This window comes from Ixodes scapularis, unplaced genomic scaffold (assembly GCF_016920785.2).
Source record: "Ixodes scapularis isolate PalLabHiFi unplaced genomic scaffold, ASM1692078v2 ptg001158l_1___fragment_3__unscaffolded, whole genome shotgun sequence".
NCBI lineage: Eukaryota > Metazoa > Arthropoda > Arachnida > Ixodida > Ixodidae > Ixodes > Ixodes scapularis.
In genome coordinates, this window is record NW_024610108.1 from 4,066,776 (window position 1) to 4,082,500 (window position 15,725).

Consider the following 15,725-nt stretch of genomic DNA (forward strand, 5'->3'; position numbering starts at 1 on the left):
GAAAATTGCCTATTATGAAGCCTGCCGTAAACACGCGCGATACCGCGAGCATTCGGATTAAAAGCAGTGACAATCTCACTTACTATAGCGCTCATTGTTCGGCTCTGACACAATTCAAAACGCATGAAACGCCCCGTGTAAATATTGGTTTACTTTGTAATAACAAAGTCATTAAACTTTCTGTTGACCATGTTAACATGAACTGAAAGTCGAAAAGAAGTAATCAGAGTCAAGCAGGGGTCAGCACGTTTTTAATAAAAAGCGAGAAATAATTTTTTTATAGGGGTAGGATGTATGTACGTATGTATGTATACATAGAGGCAGACAGGAAAAAAAGAACATTTATATATATATATATATACACACAAACATACATACATACATATATATATATATATATATATATAAGGAGAGAGAGAGGGGAAAAAAATAAGAAAGAAAGAAGGACAAATAAATGATACTGAATAACGAGGAGCCACATAAGTGAGAGACAGTAAGTCAGTCAGTCAGTCACCGAAACTGATAACCACAAACTATGTACAGAATGCTCTTGAAGGATCTTCTTTATACTTATCGGTGCTATTATGTGGAGGTGGGGTCTGTCGAGCGTTCGATTGGTGCGAGCGGCGTCTGACGACGTCGCCGACGCCTTTCGTCGCCGTCTCGGCCGCTGCCTCCGCCGCATGGTCGTTACAGCAAGGTACCTGCGATCTCTGGCGTCTGCCTTTGGGGTCGGTTCTCGGGTGCACCTGTGTCTTGAAAACGAATGCGAGAGGAGGGTGTTTCGGAGCGTCCGCGCTAACCGAACGGTGTGAAATGACGAGTGCGTTCTGACCGAAGGCCGGGGTGCGTCCTCGCGTCCTCACGGGACCTGAAAGCTCGGCAACGCTGCGAAGGCGTCGTCAATGATGTTTTTGGCGTACGACTTTCTGTTGCTACGACGAGAACGAAATTTATGCGCTTCTTGCCGCGTCGGTACCGACCTCGGTCGGGGATATTCCGGCTGCGCGCTCAAACGTGCTTCATTTCTTCTTGGATTTGGAAGTAATTCCTAAGCGTTGTGTGTGTTTGCGGTTCGTAAGGGGCGCCTGACGGTGGCCCCGCGTCCGCGCGTTGGTAGGGTTTTGGGCGACCCACCACGAAAAGATTACCTGGTTGATCCTGCCAGTAGTCATATGCTTGTCTCAAAGATTAAGCCATGCATGTCTAAGTACATGCCGAAACAAGGCGAAACCGCGAATGGCTCATTAAATCAGTTATGGTTCCTTAGATCGTTTCTTCCTACTTGGATAACTGTGGCAATTCTAGAGCTAATACATGCAGTGAGCCCGAAGCCCCTCGGGGCGACGGGTGCTTTTATTAGACCAAGATCAATCGGGCTTCGGTCCGTTTTGTGTGGTGACTCTGGATAACTTTGTGCTGATCGCACGGCCACGAGCCGGCGACGTTTCTTTCAAGTGCCTGCCTTATCAACTGTCGATGGTAGGTTATGCGCCTACCATGGTTGTTACGGGTAACGGAGAATCAGGGTTCGATTCCGGAGAGGGAGCCTGAGAAACGGCTACCACATCCAAGGAAGGCAGCAGGCGCGCAAATTACCCACTCCCGGCACGGGGAGGTAGTGACGAAAAATAACAATACGGGACTCTTTTGAGGCCCCGTAATTGAAATGAGTACACTCTAAATCCTTTAACGAGGATCCATTGGAGGGCAAGTCTGGTGCCAGCAGCCGCGGTAATTCCAGCTCCAATAGCGTATACTAAATTTGCTGCGGTTAAAAAGCTCGTAGTTGGATCTCAGTTACAGGCGGGAAGTGCGTGGACACCACGTTACGGCCCGTGCTGAACATCATGCCTGTCGTGGCTTGGTTCCCTTCATCAGGTGCCTTGCTTTGGCCGGCGCGTTTACTTTGAAAAAATTAGAGTGCTCAACGCAGGCGATTCGCCTGAATAACAGTGCATGGAATAATAGAACAAGATCCTGTTTCTGTTCTGTTGGTTTTTGGAATACAGGATAATGATTAAGAGGGACAGACGGGGGCATTCGTATTGCGGCGCTAGAGGTGAAATTCTTGGACCGTCGCAAGACGAACTACTGCGAAAGCATTTGCCAAGAATGTTTTCATTGATCAAGAACGAAAGTTAGAGGTTCGAAGGCGATCAGATACCGCCCTAGTTCTAACCATAAACGATGCCAACCAGCGATCCGCCTGAGTTACTCAAATGACTCGGCGGGCAGCTTCCGGGAAACCAAAGTATTTGGGTTCCGGGGGAAGTATGGTTGCAAAGCTGAAACTTAAAGGAATTGACGGAAGGGCACCACCAGGAGTGGAGCCTGCGGCTTAATTTGACTCAACACGGGAAAACTTACCCGGCCCGGACACTGGGAGGATTGACAGATTGAGAGCTCTTTCTTGATTCGGTGGATGGTGGTGCATGGCCGTTCTTAGTTGGTGGAGCGATTTGTCTGGTTAATTCCGATAACGAACGAGACTCTAGCCTATTAAGTAGGTGCGTGGTTCTCTGCACCTTGCACCCTTCTTAGAGGGACAAGCGGCTCCTAGCCGCACGAAACAGAGCAATAACAGGTCTGTGATGCCCTTAGATGTCCGGGGCCGCACGCGCGCTACACTGAAGGAAGCAGCGTGTTTTTATCCCTGTCTGTAAAGACTGGGTAACCCGTGGAACCTCCTTCGTGATTGGGATAGGGGCTTGCAATTGTTCCCCTTGAACGAGGAATTCCCAGTAAGCGCGAGTCATAAGCTCGCGTTGATTACGTCCCTGCCCTTTGTACACACCGCCCGTCGCTACTACCGATTGAATGATTTAGTGAGGTCTTCGGACCGATACCCGGAGCGGCCTTTCGGTTGCGCCGGTGTGTTGGAAAGATGACCAAACTTGATCATTTAGAGGAAGTAAAAGTCGTAACAAGGTTTCCGTAGGTGAACCTGCGGAAGGATCATTACCGGATGTTATTTGGCATCGTTTTGTCTTCTTCCTCTTGTACGGGGAATGGACTCGATGTGCGAATTTATCTGGCGCCGATCCCGACCAAGCTTGGATGCCGTCGGGACGGCACAAAAAAAAAAAAAAAACAACTGTGGTTCGGATGTGCCTTTTTCTTTGGGTGGCCTCCGTTCCTTTCGATGATGCGCCCAGCGGGAGCCCTCTGCTGCCTCGATTGAGAGGAGATTTCAAGTGCACCGGGACAATCCGCGGGTTACAAAAGGCGCATCGCCCCCTTTTTCGTCTCTTCTCGAGGATCGCCCTTTTGTTTTGATTAACGAAGAGGCGTTTGAGAAGAAGCTTTTTTTTGCGCTTTCGAGATGGCATGGGATGTGCCGGGCGCGAAAAAAAAACAACTTGTGTTTTGTCGTACTGATTGAAAAATCCAAAAACACGACTCTAAGCGGTGGATCACTCGGTTCTCGGGTCGATGAAGAACGCAGCCAGCTGCGAGACTTGGTGTGAATTGCAGGACACACTGAGCACTTACTCTTTGAACGCACATTGCGGCCTCGGGCCTTCCCGTGGCTTCGTCTGTGTGAGGGTCGGATCATATATCAAGAGAGGAGAATTTGTTTTCTACCTCGTTTTGACTGTGTCGGATCGTGGGCAGCACGCAGTTTTATGCTTTCTTGCGTTGCGTTTTCCTTGAGCAAATGCACGAGTGGTGCGATTGCACGCGTGCGCTTAACCAGTCCTCCTCCTCCTACGAGTTTTTATCGAAAACTGCATGGGAAAACGAAACTCGATGGATACCGTTTGTGGAAAATCCCGTACCAAAAAAATCTTTCGCACGTTGAACGGCGCTGTGACGTCGGTGCGTTAGAAACGGAGATTTGAAACGGTTTCTTTTCGATCGATTCTGTTTTCTTTGGCGTGGATGTTGTTCGAGTGGAAAAACCGTGGGACGGAGTTGGCGTTGGCGCGTTGAAACACGGCGTCGGCAAATGTAAATCTCGTGGCGTTGATTTGCACAAAAAAAAGAAAAACGCTTCTGGGAGGAAAGTTTTTTGCGTCGTAGCCTTCCGTCAGTCTAAGACCTTCGCGTCCCCGATGAATACTGGAGCCATCCAGTAGGGGAATGCCGTTGGATTGCGCGCTTTCTTTTTTGTCGAATCGAAAGCGATGCAAAGCGTGTGTACAACAACTGTTAGTTCGCCATCCTTTTGTGTTTTTGACATGTGGTAAGGAGGCGAAGTTTTTGTTGGAAAGCGCACAAAATAAAAAAAAAAAGATTGTCGACCTCACATCAGGCGAGACAACCCGCTGAATTTAAGCATATCACTAAGCGGAGGAAAAGAAACCAACAGGGATTCCCTTAGTAGCGGCGAGCGAAACGGGACCTAGCCCAGCACCGAATCCCTCGTCCTTGCCGGCGATCGGGAAATGTGGTGTATGGGAGGTAACGTTCCCGAGAGTTTTGCGGTGGTGCAAGTCCCCCTAACAGGGGCTTGACCCAGAGTGGGTGCCAGGCCCGTCTCCGCCACTGCTCTCTCGGGATGGAACCTCCCGTGAGTCGGGTTGCTTGAGAGTGCAGCCCTAATTGGGTGGTAAACTCCATCTAAGGCTAAATACGTCCGAGAGACCGATAGTTCACAGGTACCGTGAGGGAAAGTTGAAAAGAACTTTGAAGAGAGAGTTCAAGAGTACGTGAAACCGCTTAGAGTAAAACGGGTGGGCCCTCGAAGCTCGAGGGCGGTGGGATTCAGTTTCGCTGTGACGTGGAGCGGTGTCAGCGTCTTGGTTTACGGGCTCTCCTTGTGGGGGCCCGTTCCGGCTGCCCGCGCGGTGCCGCGCACTCCGGAACGCATTTTCCACCGTCGGTAGGACGCCGCGACGGGCACGGGTAACCCTTTCAAGAACGACTTTGAGTCCGGCCGCTGGAGGTGACCGGCGACGGCCCTTGTTTGGCTGTCGTGGGAGTTATACCTGGCCGGTAATCGAGTACGTCACCCTGCCCAGGCCTCATGGGCTACTCCCTTCGGGGAGGCCCGAAACGATGCCGTCCGGAATGCGGAGCAGGAAACCCGGCTGGGTCAACGGGTCGCCTGCCTTACGCCAGGTATTCGCCTGACGTTCGGTGTTTGGGGCTCGGAACCGGCGAGGCGGGTTCTTTCCGCGGAGGGTCGTCATGGTTGGCGGCGAGTAGGTCGGTAACCCACCCGACCCGTCTTGAAACACGGACCAAGGAGTTTAACATGTGCGCGAGTCAATGGGTCCCTCAAAACCCAGAGGCGCAATGAAACGTGAAGGCGCGGCCTCGTGCCGTGCCGAGTTGCGATCCCGGGCCGCCCAGGGGTCCGATGAAGGGAGCAGCAACGGCCCGCCCCACACGCTCACGTCGTGGGGGCGGCGCTAGAGCGCACACGTTGGCACCCGAAAGATGGTGAACTATGCCCGGGCAGGACGAGGCCAGAGGAAACTCTGGTGGAGGTCCGAAGCGCTTCTGACGTGCAAATCGATCGTCCGACCCAGGTATAGGGGCGAAAGACTAATCGAACCATCTAGTAGCTGGTTCCCTCCGAAGTTTCCCTCAGGATAGCTGGCGCTTGTTGCCGAGACCAGTCACACCTGGTAAAGCGAATGATTAGAGGCATTGGGGTCGAAACGACCTCAACCTATTCTCAAACTTTCAATGGGTGTGTCGGAGGCCTTCTGGTCTGAGGCCTCCGGAAGCGATGAGAGTGCCAAGTGGGCCACTTTTGGTAAGCAGAACTGGCGCTGTGGGATGACCCAAACGCCGGGGTAAGGCGCCCGATGCGGGACGCTCATGAGATCCCATGAAGGGTGTTGGTTGCTTAAGACAGCAGGACGGTGGCCATGGAAGTCGGAACCCGCTAAGGAGTGTGTAACAACTCACCTGCCGAAGTAACTAGCCCCGAAAATGGATGGCGCTCTAGTGTCGAGCCTATCCCCGGCCGCTGCCGGCAGATGCACGCAAACAAGGGGGTGCTAAGCTGCAGCGAGTAGGAGGGCCGCTGCGGTGAGCGTTGAAGGTGTCGGGCGTAAGCCCGCCTGGAGCCGCCGCTGGTGCAGATCTTGGTGGTAGTAGCAAATACTCAAGTGAGAACCTTGAGGACTGAAGTGGAGAAGGGTTCCATGTGAACAGCAGTTGAACATGGGTCAGTCGGTCCTAAGGGAAAGGAGAAGTTCTTTCCGAAGCGGGAGCACTTTTTTGCAGTGGAGAGAGCCCCGCAGTGACCGAAAGGGAATCGGGTTAATAATCCCGAACCCGGACACGGAGATTGGTCCTTCGGGGCCCAGTGCGGTAACGCAAACCAGCTCGGAGACGCCGATGCGAGCCCCGGGAAGAGTTTTCTTTTCTCTGTAAGGAGATCGAGTCCCTGGAATGGGTTCGCCCCGAGATAGGGATGGTGGCTCCGTAGAGCAGTGCGGTTCTTGCGCTGTCCGGTGCGCTCGCGTCGGCCCTTGAAAATCCGAGTGAGGGAGTGTGATTTTCGTGCCGGACCGTACCCACATCCGCAGCAGGTCTCCAAGGTGAACAGCCTCTAGTCGATGGACCAATGTAGGTAAGGGAAGTCGGCAAAACGGATCCGTAACCTTGGGATAAGGATTGGCTCTGAGGACTGAGCCGGTCGGGCTGGGGACCTGAAGCAGGAACGGCACTGCACCGGGACTGGGCGGGGCTCGCCGTTCACGCGGCGTGGCCAAGCCCGGACCAGCGTCGGGACCTTCCTGTGGAAAGCCTCAGCTGCGCGGCGTCTGAGGGCTTCGTGCCCAAAGTGCTATGCTTCGGCCGGCAAAAAACAGTCAACTCAGAACTGGCACGGACCGGGGGAATCCGACTGTATAATTAAAACAAAGCATTGCGATGGCCGCTGGTCGGTGTTGACGCAATGTGATTTCTGCCCAGTGCTCTGAATGTCAACGTGAAGAGATTCATCAAAGCGCGGGTAAACGGCGGGAGTAAATATGACTCTCTTGTTCGGCTGTGCATGCTAGGACTGGAGGTGTACCGGGGGTTGGGCCCGATCAGTCCGGCACCTACCTTGTCCCGTCAGTCATGCTCAGTCATGGCTTCGGTCACATGACATCCGCAGAGGCAATGGCCAGTGGACGGAGAGAGACTCGGAGCATGGCGAAGGCACGGGTGGCAGGCATTGCCGGAAGTGTCGATGAGAGCCGGAAACGAGTGCCTCCCTCCGGTCAATCTGGCAAAGGCAAAGGTGAGGGGAACACCTTGCGACCGCAAAAACCCCCGTTGCTACGGGTGGTCGAGGAGCATAGAGAACCCCTTGGTCGGCCCACTCCGAGTGTTGAACACTCGGGCGGTAGGGCCTGCAGGCGATCGAGCCAGCTGGGTCCATCAACCCCAGGTGGAGGTTCATCGCCTGTGTACGGAGATTCTGACGAGGGAGAGGCTGCGGGACTGATAACCCCAAGGCTCCTCTGCTCCGACGATGATCCGGGCCATGTGAGGCAATCTCAAGCTCCTCCTAGAAGCGGCAGTAGCCAGAGTAGTCCCATGCTCTCGGTGGGTGATGACACCGGGAGCCCAATGTGTGATGAAGGTACAGGAGATGGCATCGCGGGTTCCTCGAACGTTTCCGAGGATAGCCGCACTTTAGGAACCCTCGGGAACACTTTAGTGGTTAACCGTGTCGATGCTGAGGGTGGTCACCCTGCATCGGCCACTCAGGGGTTAGAGACTGCAACTGGAGCTGTCGTTGCAGCCCAGTTCTCTTGCCGGGAGTGTGGACAGTGCTTTTCCACAAAAATTGGGTTGGGTGTCCATCGCCAAAACAAGCACAAAGCCGCCTACAACGCTGAGATCTCAGTTGATCGCGTGAAGGCACGATGGACCCCAGAGGAGTCGTATCTTCTGGCGAAGATGGAGGTGGGGTTGCTTCGGTCGGGTGTTAAAAACATCAACCAGGCACTCCACTCTGCTTTGCAGAGATACGACTCTGACAAAAGTGCAAGTCGCTCCTATGACGCTGTAAAGAGTCATAGGAAAATGGAGACCTACCGGGCAACAGTGACCCGACTTCTGGCAAGTGGAGACAGTACACATGAAGTTAGACCTGCACCCACGGAGTCCGTGACGACTGTCACGGGGGCGAAGAAGTTCCGCAGGTCTCTCGCATGATTACCCGGAGTAGAGGTGAGGTGCTCAGACACCACACCCAGCAGAGTCTAGGTCCAGTGCAGCGCGACCACGACGGTGACCATAACGTTCCAATAGAACAAGAGGAAGATCCCGTGCAACCTCAGATAGTCCTCGATGAACCTGCGGAGCGGTCTCGGTTGAGGCTACTCCAAGAGATCCGCAGTTTGACGGGTAGACAGGCCCCGAGGACGCACGGGGGTGCAGAGTTGTGGATTTTGTCGCGGCTGGCTCTTGATGGGGTTGAGGTGGCCGCACCATTGAACAACTACATCCGGGAATATTTCTTCCGGGATGTGCGGCCGGTTCCGTCCCATCGAGGTTGGCAGCGTCGTCCACAGCGGCGCCTTAGTCGCAGGAAACAGAAGGAAAAGGACTACGCTCTGGTTCAGGAACAATTCCGGAAACGCCAATCGGAGTGTGCCCGGGAGATCCTGGACGGAAAGGCAGCAGCTGAGGTTGAAGAACCAGAACAGTTCCTCAAGGAGTGGGAAACCATCATGGCGGGTCCAGTTCCGCCCCCCATCGCTGAGGAGGTAAGTGTTGTTGGTCCAGCCTTGGATCCCTTTTTTCTTATTAGTGCACAGGATATTAAACAGTCCTTCCCCCCTATGGGTTCTGCACCGGGCCCCGATGGTTTCACTTCGCGTGACCTCCGGAAGGTACCCATGCCAATTTTGAGGGTAGTGCTAAACTTGATCATGCTGGGCCGTCAGGTACCAGTGTGTCTTAGGGGGGGTAGAACGGTTTTCATACCGAAAAAGGAGGGTGCACGGGATCCAAGGGATTTCCGTCCGATAACGGTAGCCCCAGTGCTACTCAGATTGTTCAATAAAGTAATGTCTCGACGGCTCCTCGCCGCGGTAGACCTTGATCACCGGCAGAGGGCTTTCATTCCTGTCGACGGCTGTGCGGAAAATGTAGCCATTCTGGCTACCGCATTAGATGAGGCTAAGACCTCGAGGAAACCCCTGTTCCTTGCCAGTGTGGACCTCACCAAGGCGTTCGATCGGGTTTCCACGGAGGCCATCCTACGGGGGGCAGCCCGTGCCGGTCTCTCGGCACCGTTTCTGGAGTACCTGCAGAGTCTGTATGGAACCTCGGAGACGGTGCTCGGGTATGGAGGGAAAACGCTCTTGGTGAGGCCCACTACTGGGGTGAGACAGGGAGATCCTCTTTCACCTGTACTGTTTAACCTCGTGCTGGACGAGTGGCTCAGCGACCTCGACCCCGAGATAGGGTTCACTAGTGGGGAGTTTAAAGTCGACGCCATGGCTTTTGCCGACGACCTGGTCGTAATGGCGTCGACTCCGCGGGGACTCCAGGAAAGACTGGATGACCTCGCGGCCTTCTTGGGCCCACGAGGTTTGGAGATTAACGCTGCCAAATCTTTCACACTTGCCCTCCAGCCGTCTGGGAAAGAAAAGAAAGTTAAGGTTGTCACAACCACCATCTTCCATGTCAACAACGAGCAGCTTCCCGCCAACGATACAGCGACGGTGTGGCGCTACCTGGGCATCTCGTTTTCCGCCGCAGGCAGGGCGCCCATGCTGTTGGAGCGGGAGCTTGCGCTGCTGTTGGGTAGGGTGTCTCGGGCACCTCTGAAGCCTCAGCAGCGTCTGGTGGTCCTGAGGACCTACCTGATGCCTCGTCTCTATCATCGTCTTGTCCTCGGCCCCTTTGCGGCCAAGCTGCTTGTCAAGTTGGACCGCCTCGTGCGTGCCTCGGTAAGGCGTTGGCTAGCACTGCCGCATGATGTGCCGCTCGGCTACATTCATGCAGAAACTCCGGCCGGCGGGTTGGGAGTCCCCTGCCTCAGAACCGCCGTGCCAGGACTGCAGATGCACAGGTACGAGCGTTTGGCACAGAGCAGCCACCCGTCCTGTGCTCAGACCCTGCGTTGCCGCCTCATAAAGGAGGCCCTACGGCACGCCGATCGTCTGTGCACGTACGAAGGTGCGCAACTGCGATCCAGTGAAGCACGTTGCCGGTTCTGGGCGGGGAAGCTCCACCGCAGCTGCGACGGACGTGCACTCGCTGAGTGCGGCAATGTGCCCGGCTCACAAAGATGGGTGGCCGAGGGAACTCACCTCTTGCCTGGCCGGGAGTTTATTGATTGTGTCAAGTTGCGTGTGAACGCCATGCCGAACCGGACACGCACGAAGCGCGGTCAGGGTGGCAGCAAGAGATGTCGTGCTGGCTGCAACGAGCCGGAGAGCCTGGGACACATCCTTCAGCGGTGCCACCGCTCTGACTTCAAACGTATAAAAAGGCATGACAACATTGTAGAGGAGCTTGCGACTCGCCTGCGGAAAAGGAGGTGGGATGTCCGGGTTGAGCCCACCGTACAAACGTCGGAGGGTAACCGTTTCCCAGACCTCGTGGTGTCCAAGAAGGACACGCAGGTTATTTTGGACGTCCAGGTTGTCGGCCTTCGCATTAGTCTGGGTGATGCGCACCGTCGGAAGGTTGCAAAGTATTCCGTGCCGGAGGTCCTGGAGCAGGTGCGGGGGAGCCGTCAAACGGATCCCCTTGTATCCAGTGTCACCCTTTCCTACAGAGGTGTGTGGGCGTCCGAGAGTGCCCAGGTTCTAGCGGACCTGGGTCTCGGACGCGAAGATTTTAAAGTCCTAACAGTGAAGTGTCTCCAGGGGGGCCTGGTGTGTTTCCGTGTTCATCAGCAGATGACGACTGTGGCGTACCCACGGGTGATGGCGCGTTTGGCGCCCTAATAGTGCCTCCGCAACTAACCCCCCCACTTTCTAACTCAGTGGGGGTTTTGAAGGTCGCTCTCCCTTGAATGAGAGTTATAATACGTTTTTCTTCCTTTTGTCGGGTGCGGGGGGTGCTCACGCTTACCTGGAGAGGGCGTAACTCGGTCCCCCTAACCCCCTTTTCCTTTTCATCTGGGGTCGGGTTGGGTTCCGTTTGGGTCCCTAGTCGGGGGGTTAACTCTCCCGAACTGGGGGCTGGACGGCCGGTTCGTTGCCCAATGGGTTCAAGCCACAGTGCCCTTCAGTCTGCCCGACGATGAGGGAGAAAAAGTTAAAAAAAAAAAAAATAGCCAAATGCCTCGTCATCTAATTAGTGACGCGCATGAATGGATTAACGAGATTCCCACATACGACCGTCTGTTTGGTTTTGCGCTGGATCTCATTAACCAAAACACGGCACTGGCTGCCAAAATGGAAGCGTACAAGGAAGAGAGGGAGAGGGCCCCAGCCCCCGCAGCCCCGTCCCCCACGCCGGAGAGTGTTGCCGCCCTGCAGCGCACCTTCTCGCAGGTTCTCCAGCAGAACCCGGCGACTTCGAGCCCGAGCCCCGCCGGCCAGCAGCAGGGAGGGGCATCACCCGAGGCCCCCAAGCCAACAACACCACCCTCAGCCCCCAGGGAGAGCCTTTTGATCTACCCTGCAACCAAGCCAGCAGCTGGGGTGGAGCCATACGCAGGGATCTCCCACCTGCTGCGTACTACCTTCCAGCCCGCGGACCTCGGACTCGGCTGCGTCGAGATCAAGCAAGTGCGAGGTGGGGCTATTGTGCTCGGTCACAGCGCGGCCGGACTAGACCGCCTCGCGGAGGCCATTAAGGCCAACGCGGGAACCGCGTTGAAGCTTACAACTAGGCGCTCAGAAAAAAGGGCCCCACAGGTCAAGATTGTGGGGGTTGACCCAGGGGTGGAAGCTGCGGACCTAGTTGAGACCCTAACCTCAATGAACGACCTCCCAACCGAAGACCAAAACAAGGTCGTGGCCTCATTTCGGGCAGCATCGGGCACCATGGTCCATATTCTGGAGGTTGGGCCCCAGACGAGGGACATCCTCCTCCAAAAGAGGAGGGTGTATCTCGGATGGACGTCCTGCCCCGTTTATGAGAACCTTGGCGTCCGGCGCTGCACGAAGTGTTGCACTTATGGCCACACAGCTAAAGTGTGCAAAGACCAGTCCTCGGCCTGCACTGAGTGTTCCGGCGACCACCCCGGGGCCAACTGCAGGGCAATTGAGAAGCGGTGCCGTGCATGCGTTCGGAGCAACGAGAAGTTCAAGACGAGATTTCACGTCGAACACTCGTTTGGTTCGAGGGCATGCAGGGCCCTGCTTGAGAAGGAGCAGCAGGCTCGACGATATTTAGCCTACTAAAAGCCCTTTACCAAGCATTCATAGGTACATAGCTCTAATTCAATAGTTATCTTTTCCCGCTTTTGAGCTGAACATACATTAACTTAAAACACTAACTATGACCAGCTCGGATAGCAGACTAGATATCCTGCAGTTTAACGCAAATCACTGTATAAGAGCTATAGACCAACTTAAGATAGATACTATGGAAATTAAACAACGCATCACCTGCATTCAGGAACCTTATTATCTTAAAAACAAGGTTGTGGGATTCAGCATTAAAGATAATGTCATAGCGTTCGAAACAAAACCCAGAGTCGCAATGGTAATTCACGATAACTTTTGCGATGCATTTCCTATTACCGTAGCCAGAGATCTGCTAGTGGTCCGCTGTAACACAGAAAACCAAACGTTTGTGCTAGCAAACGTTTATATACCACCTGATGACGACATAACACCTTGGCTGCAAATAATCACCGAAGTTGTAGAACAGCACAAATCAGAAAAACTTATATTATTAGGAGACTTTAACGCAAAAAACCCCAGCTGGGGGGGACAGAGATTAGACCAGAGAGGAGAGGAATTAGCAGACCTTTTTATAAGCTTAGAATTAGTGTGGATCAATGACAGAAACTCGTCCCCAACTTTCGCCTCACCAAACGGCGAAAGTTGGATTGATCTAACTATTGTAAATGGACACACATTAGGACACATTTCGGATTGGGAGGTTTTGGACACTCCTTCAGGCAGCGACCACAGCTACATCAAAATTACAGCTTTTGGAAACAGGTGCCCAGTCAAAAGACTAACAAAAACAGGCGAGATAAAGGTTATAGACAAATTAATAAAAGACCGCTGGCTTAGGGACATGTCAAGCAGACCTCTCGTTTCCAAAAATCATTTAGAGCATGTAATTAGAACATTTTATGACAAAATTGAAGAACTTACGGAAATATATTCCAAGGTAGTTACCTATCGAGCAAATGAAGTTAAATGGTGGACCCCACAACTTTCTATCGAACGTAAAAAAATTCGGGCGCTTCGGCGCAGATATCAAAATTGCAAAAATAACAATAGAGATCACTTTAAGAAATCCTATTATGAAGCGCACAAAGATTATAAAAGCAACATAAAGGATGCAAAGCAGAGCTCTTTTAAAGAGTTCTCCGGTGTCATCCACGGCAATAATGTTTTTACCCTCCCATATAAGATAGCACTTAACAAACTTAAACGCCCGGTAGTGCTTTGTCCTCTCGTGTTACCAGATGGAGTTCGGACGAAAAGTCTGGCAGAGACAGTACGTTTTATCCTAACAACGCTATTCGAGGATGATGACCCAAACAGCGACTCGGCACATGAGACCAACGCGCGTCTCATGTCACTCGAAGATATCAATACAATCAATGACATACCATTCACTTTAGCAGAGGTAGATGCTGTTTTGGCTAAATTGAAATTAACAACTGCACCAGGAATTGATAATATCAAAACCTTTTTTCTGAGAACAATCTACAACAACTTTAAAGAACTCTTTCTTAAAATTTTCAACGCGTGTCTGGAATTTGGTTATTTCCCCGCTGAATGGAAAGAAGGAAAAATAATACTACTCAAAAAGACAGATAGGGTTGACAGTCCCTCCGGATATAGACCGATCTGTCTGAACTCCATCTTTGGTAAAGTATTAGAAAAATTAATTAACAATAGGCGGTACCATTTCTTACACTCTAAAAAACTACTTCATGAAAACCAATTTGGCTTTACCCACAGAAAGTCTGCAGTAAGCGCGTTATACAAAATTAAAACTAAGCTGGAGGACGTCAAGAGGGAGGGGAAGGGGGCAATCTTGGTGTCTCTGGACATCAAGGGAGCCTTCAACTCGCTCTGGGCCCCAGTAGTAATTAACAAACTAAGAGAAAACAACTGCCCCAGAAATCTCTTCAATTTGGTTCGAGACTTTTTGACAAACCGCAAAATGTCCTACTTAACAAAAAGCGAAAAAATTACTATCGGCTCAGTAAAGGGGTGTCCGCAAGGTTCACCCCTCAGTCCACTTCTTTTCAATGTTGTTATTGCGGATCTTCTTCAACAAAGATTCGAAAACAATATAACGATTCAGGCATTTGCTGACGACGTAACCCTAATAGTAACGGGAAAATCACGGAAAGAACTGGAGGACAATGCAAACCGGGCGCTAAACCTCATTAAAGAATGGGGAGATGAAAAAAGGCTAAGCTTTAACCCGGCCAAGTGCGAAGTTCTTGATATTGGAGATCGGTATAAAAAACGAGTACCAACCATTAAATTGGGAGGTCGCAACCTCACTCATGTAAATTCACTAAAAATCCTCGGGGTCGTTTTCGACTCAAAACTGACATTCACGGCACATGCAGAATATCTAAAATCTAAAATAACTCAAAGCACCCAAGCGCTCGGCATGTTTTCCGGGGTCAACTGGGGCATCAAGGGGACACAATTCAGAGACATTTATATCAGAGGAATAGAACGAGCAATTACGTACGCCGCCCCCGTATGGTGGAAAAATACAAACAATTCGCACTTGGCCAGAAAGCTACAGTCAGTACAAAGAACGCCGCTTTTGAAAATAACTAAAGCATACCGCACCGTTAGCAATATCAACCTTAATATTCTCTCAAACATTATGCCAATAGCACTAACACTCGATAAAGAAGCCGCGTCATTTCACTTGTTTCAGAGAAACAGTGACCACACTATACTTGGGACGACCTGGGAGACGGAAAAAATCCAAAAACTGTTAGATCCCTGGGATACGCACCCAGCAGAAAAAACAGCTGTATCATTCTTTAAAAAAGCGCCTAGCACTGCTCAGCTTAACATCTTCACAGATGGATCTGTCTGTAACCAGACGGTAGGAGCAGCATTTATAATACTAGATGAATCGGAAAAATCAAATAAGAAAGCAATGTACAAATTAGAAAAGCACGCAACAATATATGATGCCGAAATGATTGCAATTCTGAAAAGTCTGGAATACATATCAACTTTTAAAAACAGTACAACCTTTAACCTATTCACGGATAGCTTATCCACACTGCAGGCCCTAGCTAACCCCCACAATAACCATCCAATAATTCAACTCATAAAAAATACCATTAAAACAATTCGAACAATGCATAGTATAAATCTAATGCATGTGAAAGGCCACACTGGGGTGGAGGGAAACGAATTGGCAGATAAACTAGCAAATAAAGCGCGAACTCATGGAGAACCGGTAGCGTTACCCATGGGAAAAAACTATGTCAAAAAAGAAATCAAAATTCAACTCTTTAAAGAATGGGATCAGCGATGGAAAGAGGAGGGGCAAAACTCCGAATTGAGTACATGGATCCCTAGTATATACGATATACCAGACAATTTTCCAGCAAACTTTTACGTCTCACAGGTCGTCACCAATCATGGCAGGCTGCCTTATTACCTCTATAGAGTGAAACTGTC

The 15,725-nt window shown here is 51.8% G+C and overlaps 1 protein-coding gene and 2 non-coding genes across 3 annotated transcripts in view; all 3 read left to right on the top strand.

Annotated features, from left to right (window-relative positions):
- Window positions 1–1,148: 1,148 nt before the first annotated feature.
- Window positions 1,149–2,964, top strand: LOC120845573. Its single transcript, XR_005716775.1, has one exon. It is a non-coding gene; the product is annotated as a small subunit ribosomal RNA (ribosomal RNA).
- Window positions 2,965–3,400: 436 nt separating this feature from the next.
- Window positions 3,401–3,553, top strand: LOC120845746. The gene has a single exon (XR_005716888.1). It is a non-coding gene; the product is annotated as a 5.8S ribosomal RNA (ribosomal RNA).
- A 7,633-nt stretch (window positions 3,554–11,186) lies between these two features.
- The window catches only part of LOC121834439 (translation initiation factor IF-2-like), a 6,870-nt gene continuing 2,331 nt past the window's right edge, over window positions 11,187–15,725 (top strand). The window contains exon 1 of the mRNA XM_042288126.1: window positions 11,187–11,661. Within this exon, the coding sequence (XP_042144060.1) occupies window positions 11,202–11,661 (460 nt within the window). The 5' untranslated portion in view covers window positions 11,187–11,201. The remainder of the gene's footprint in view (window positions 11,662–15,725) is intronic.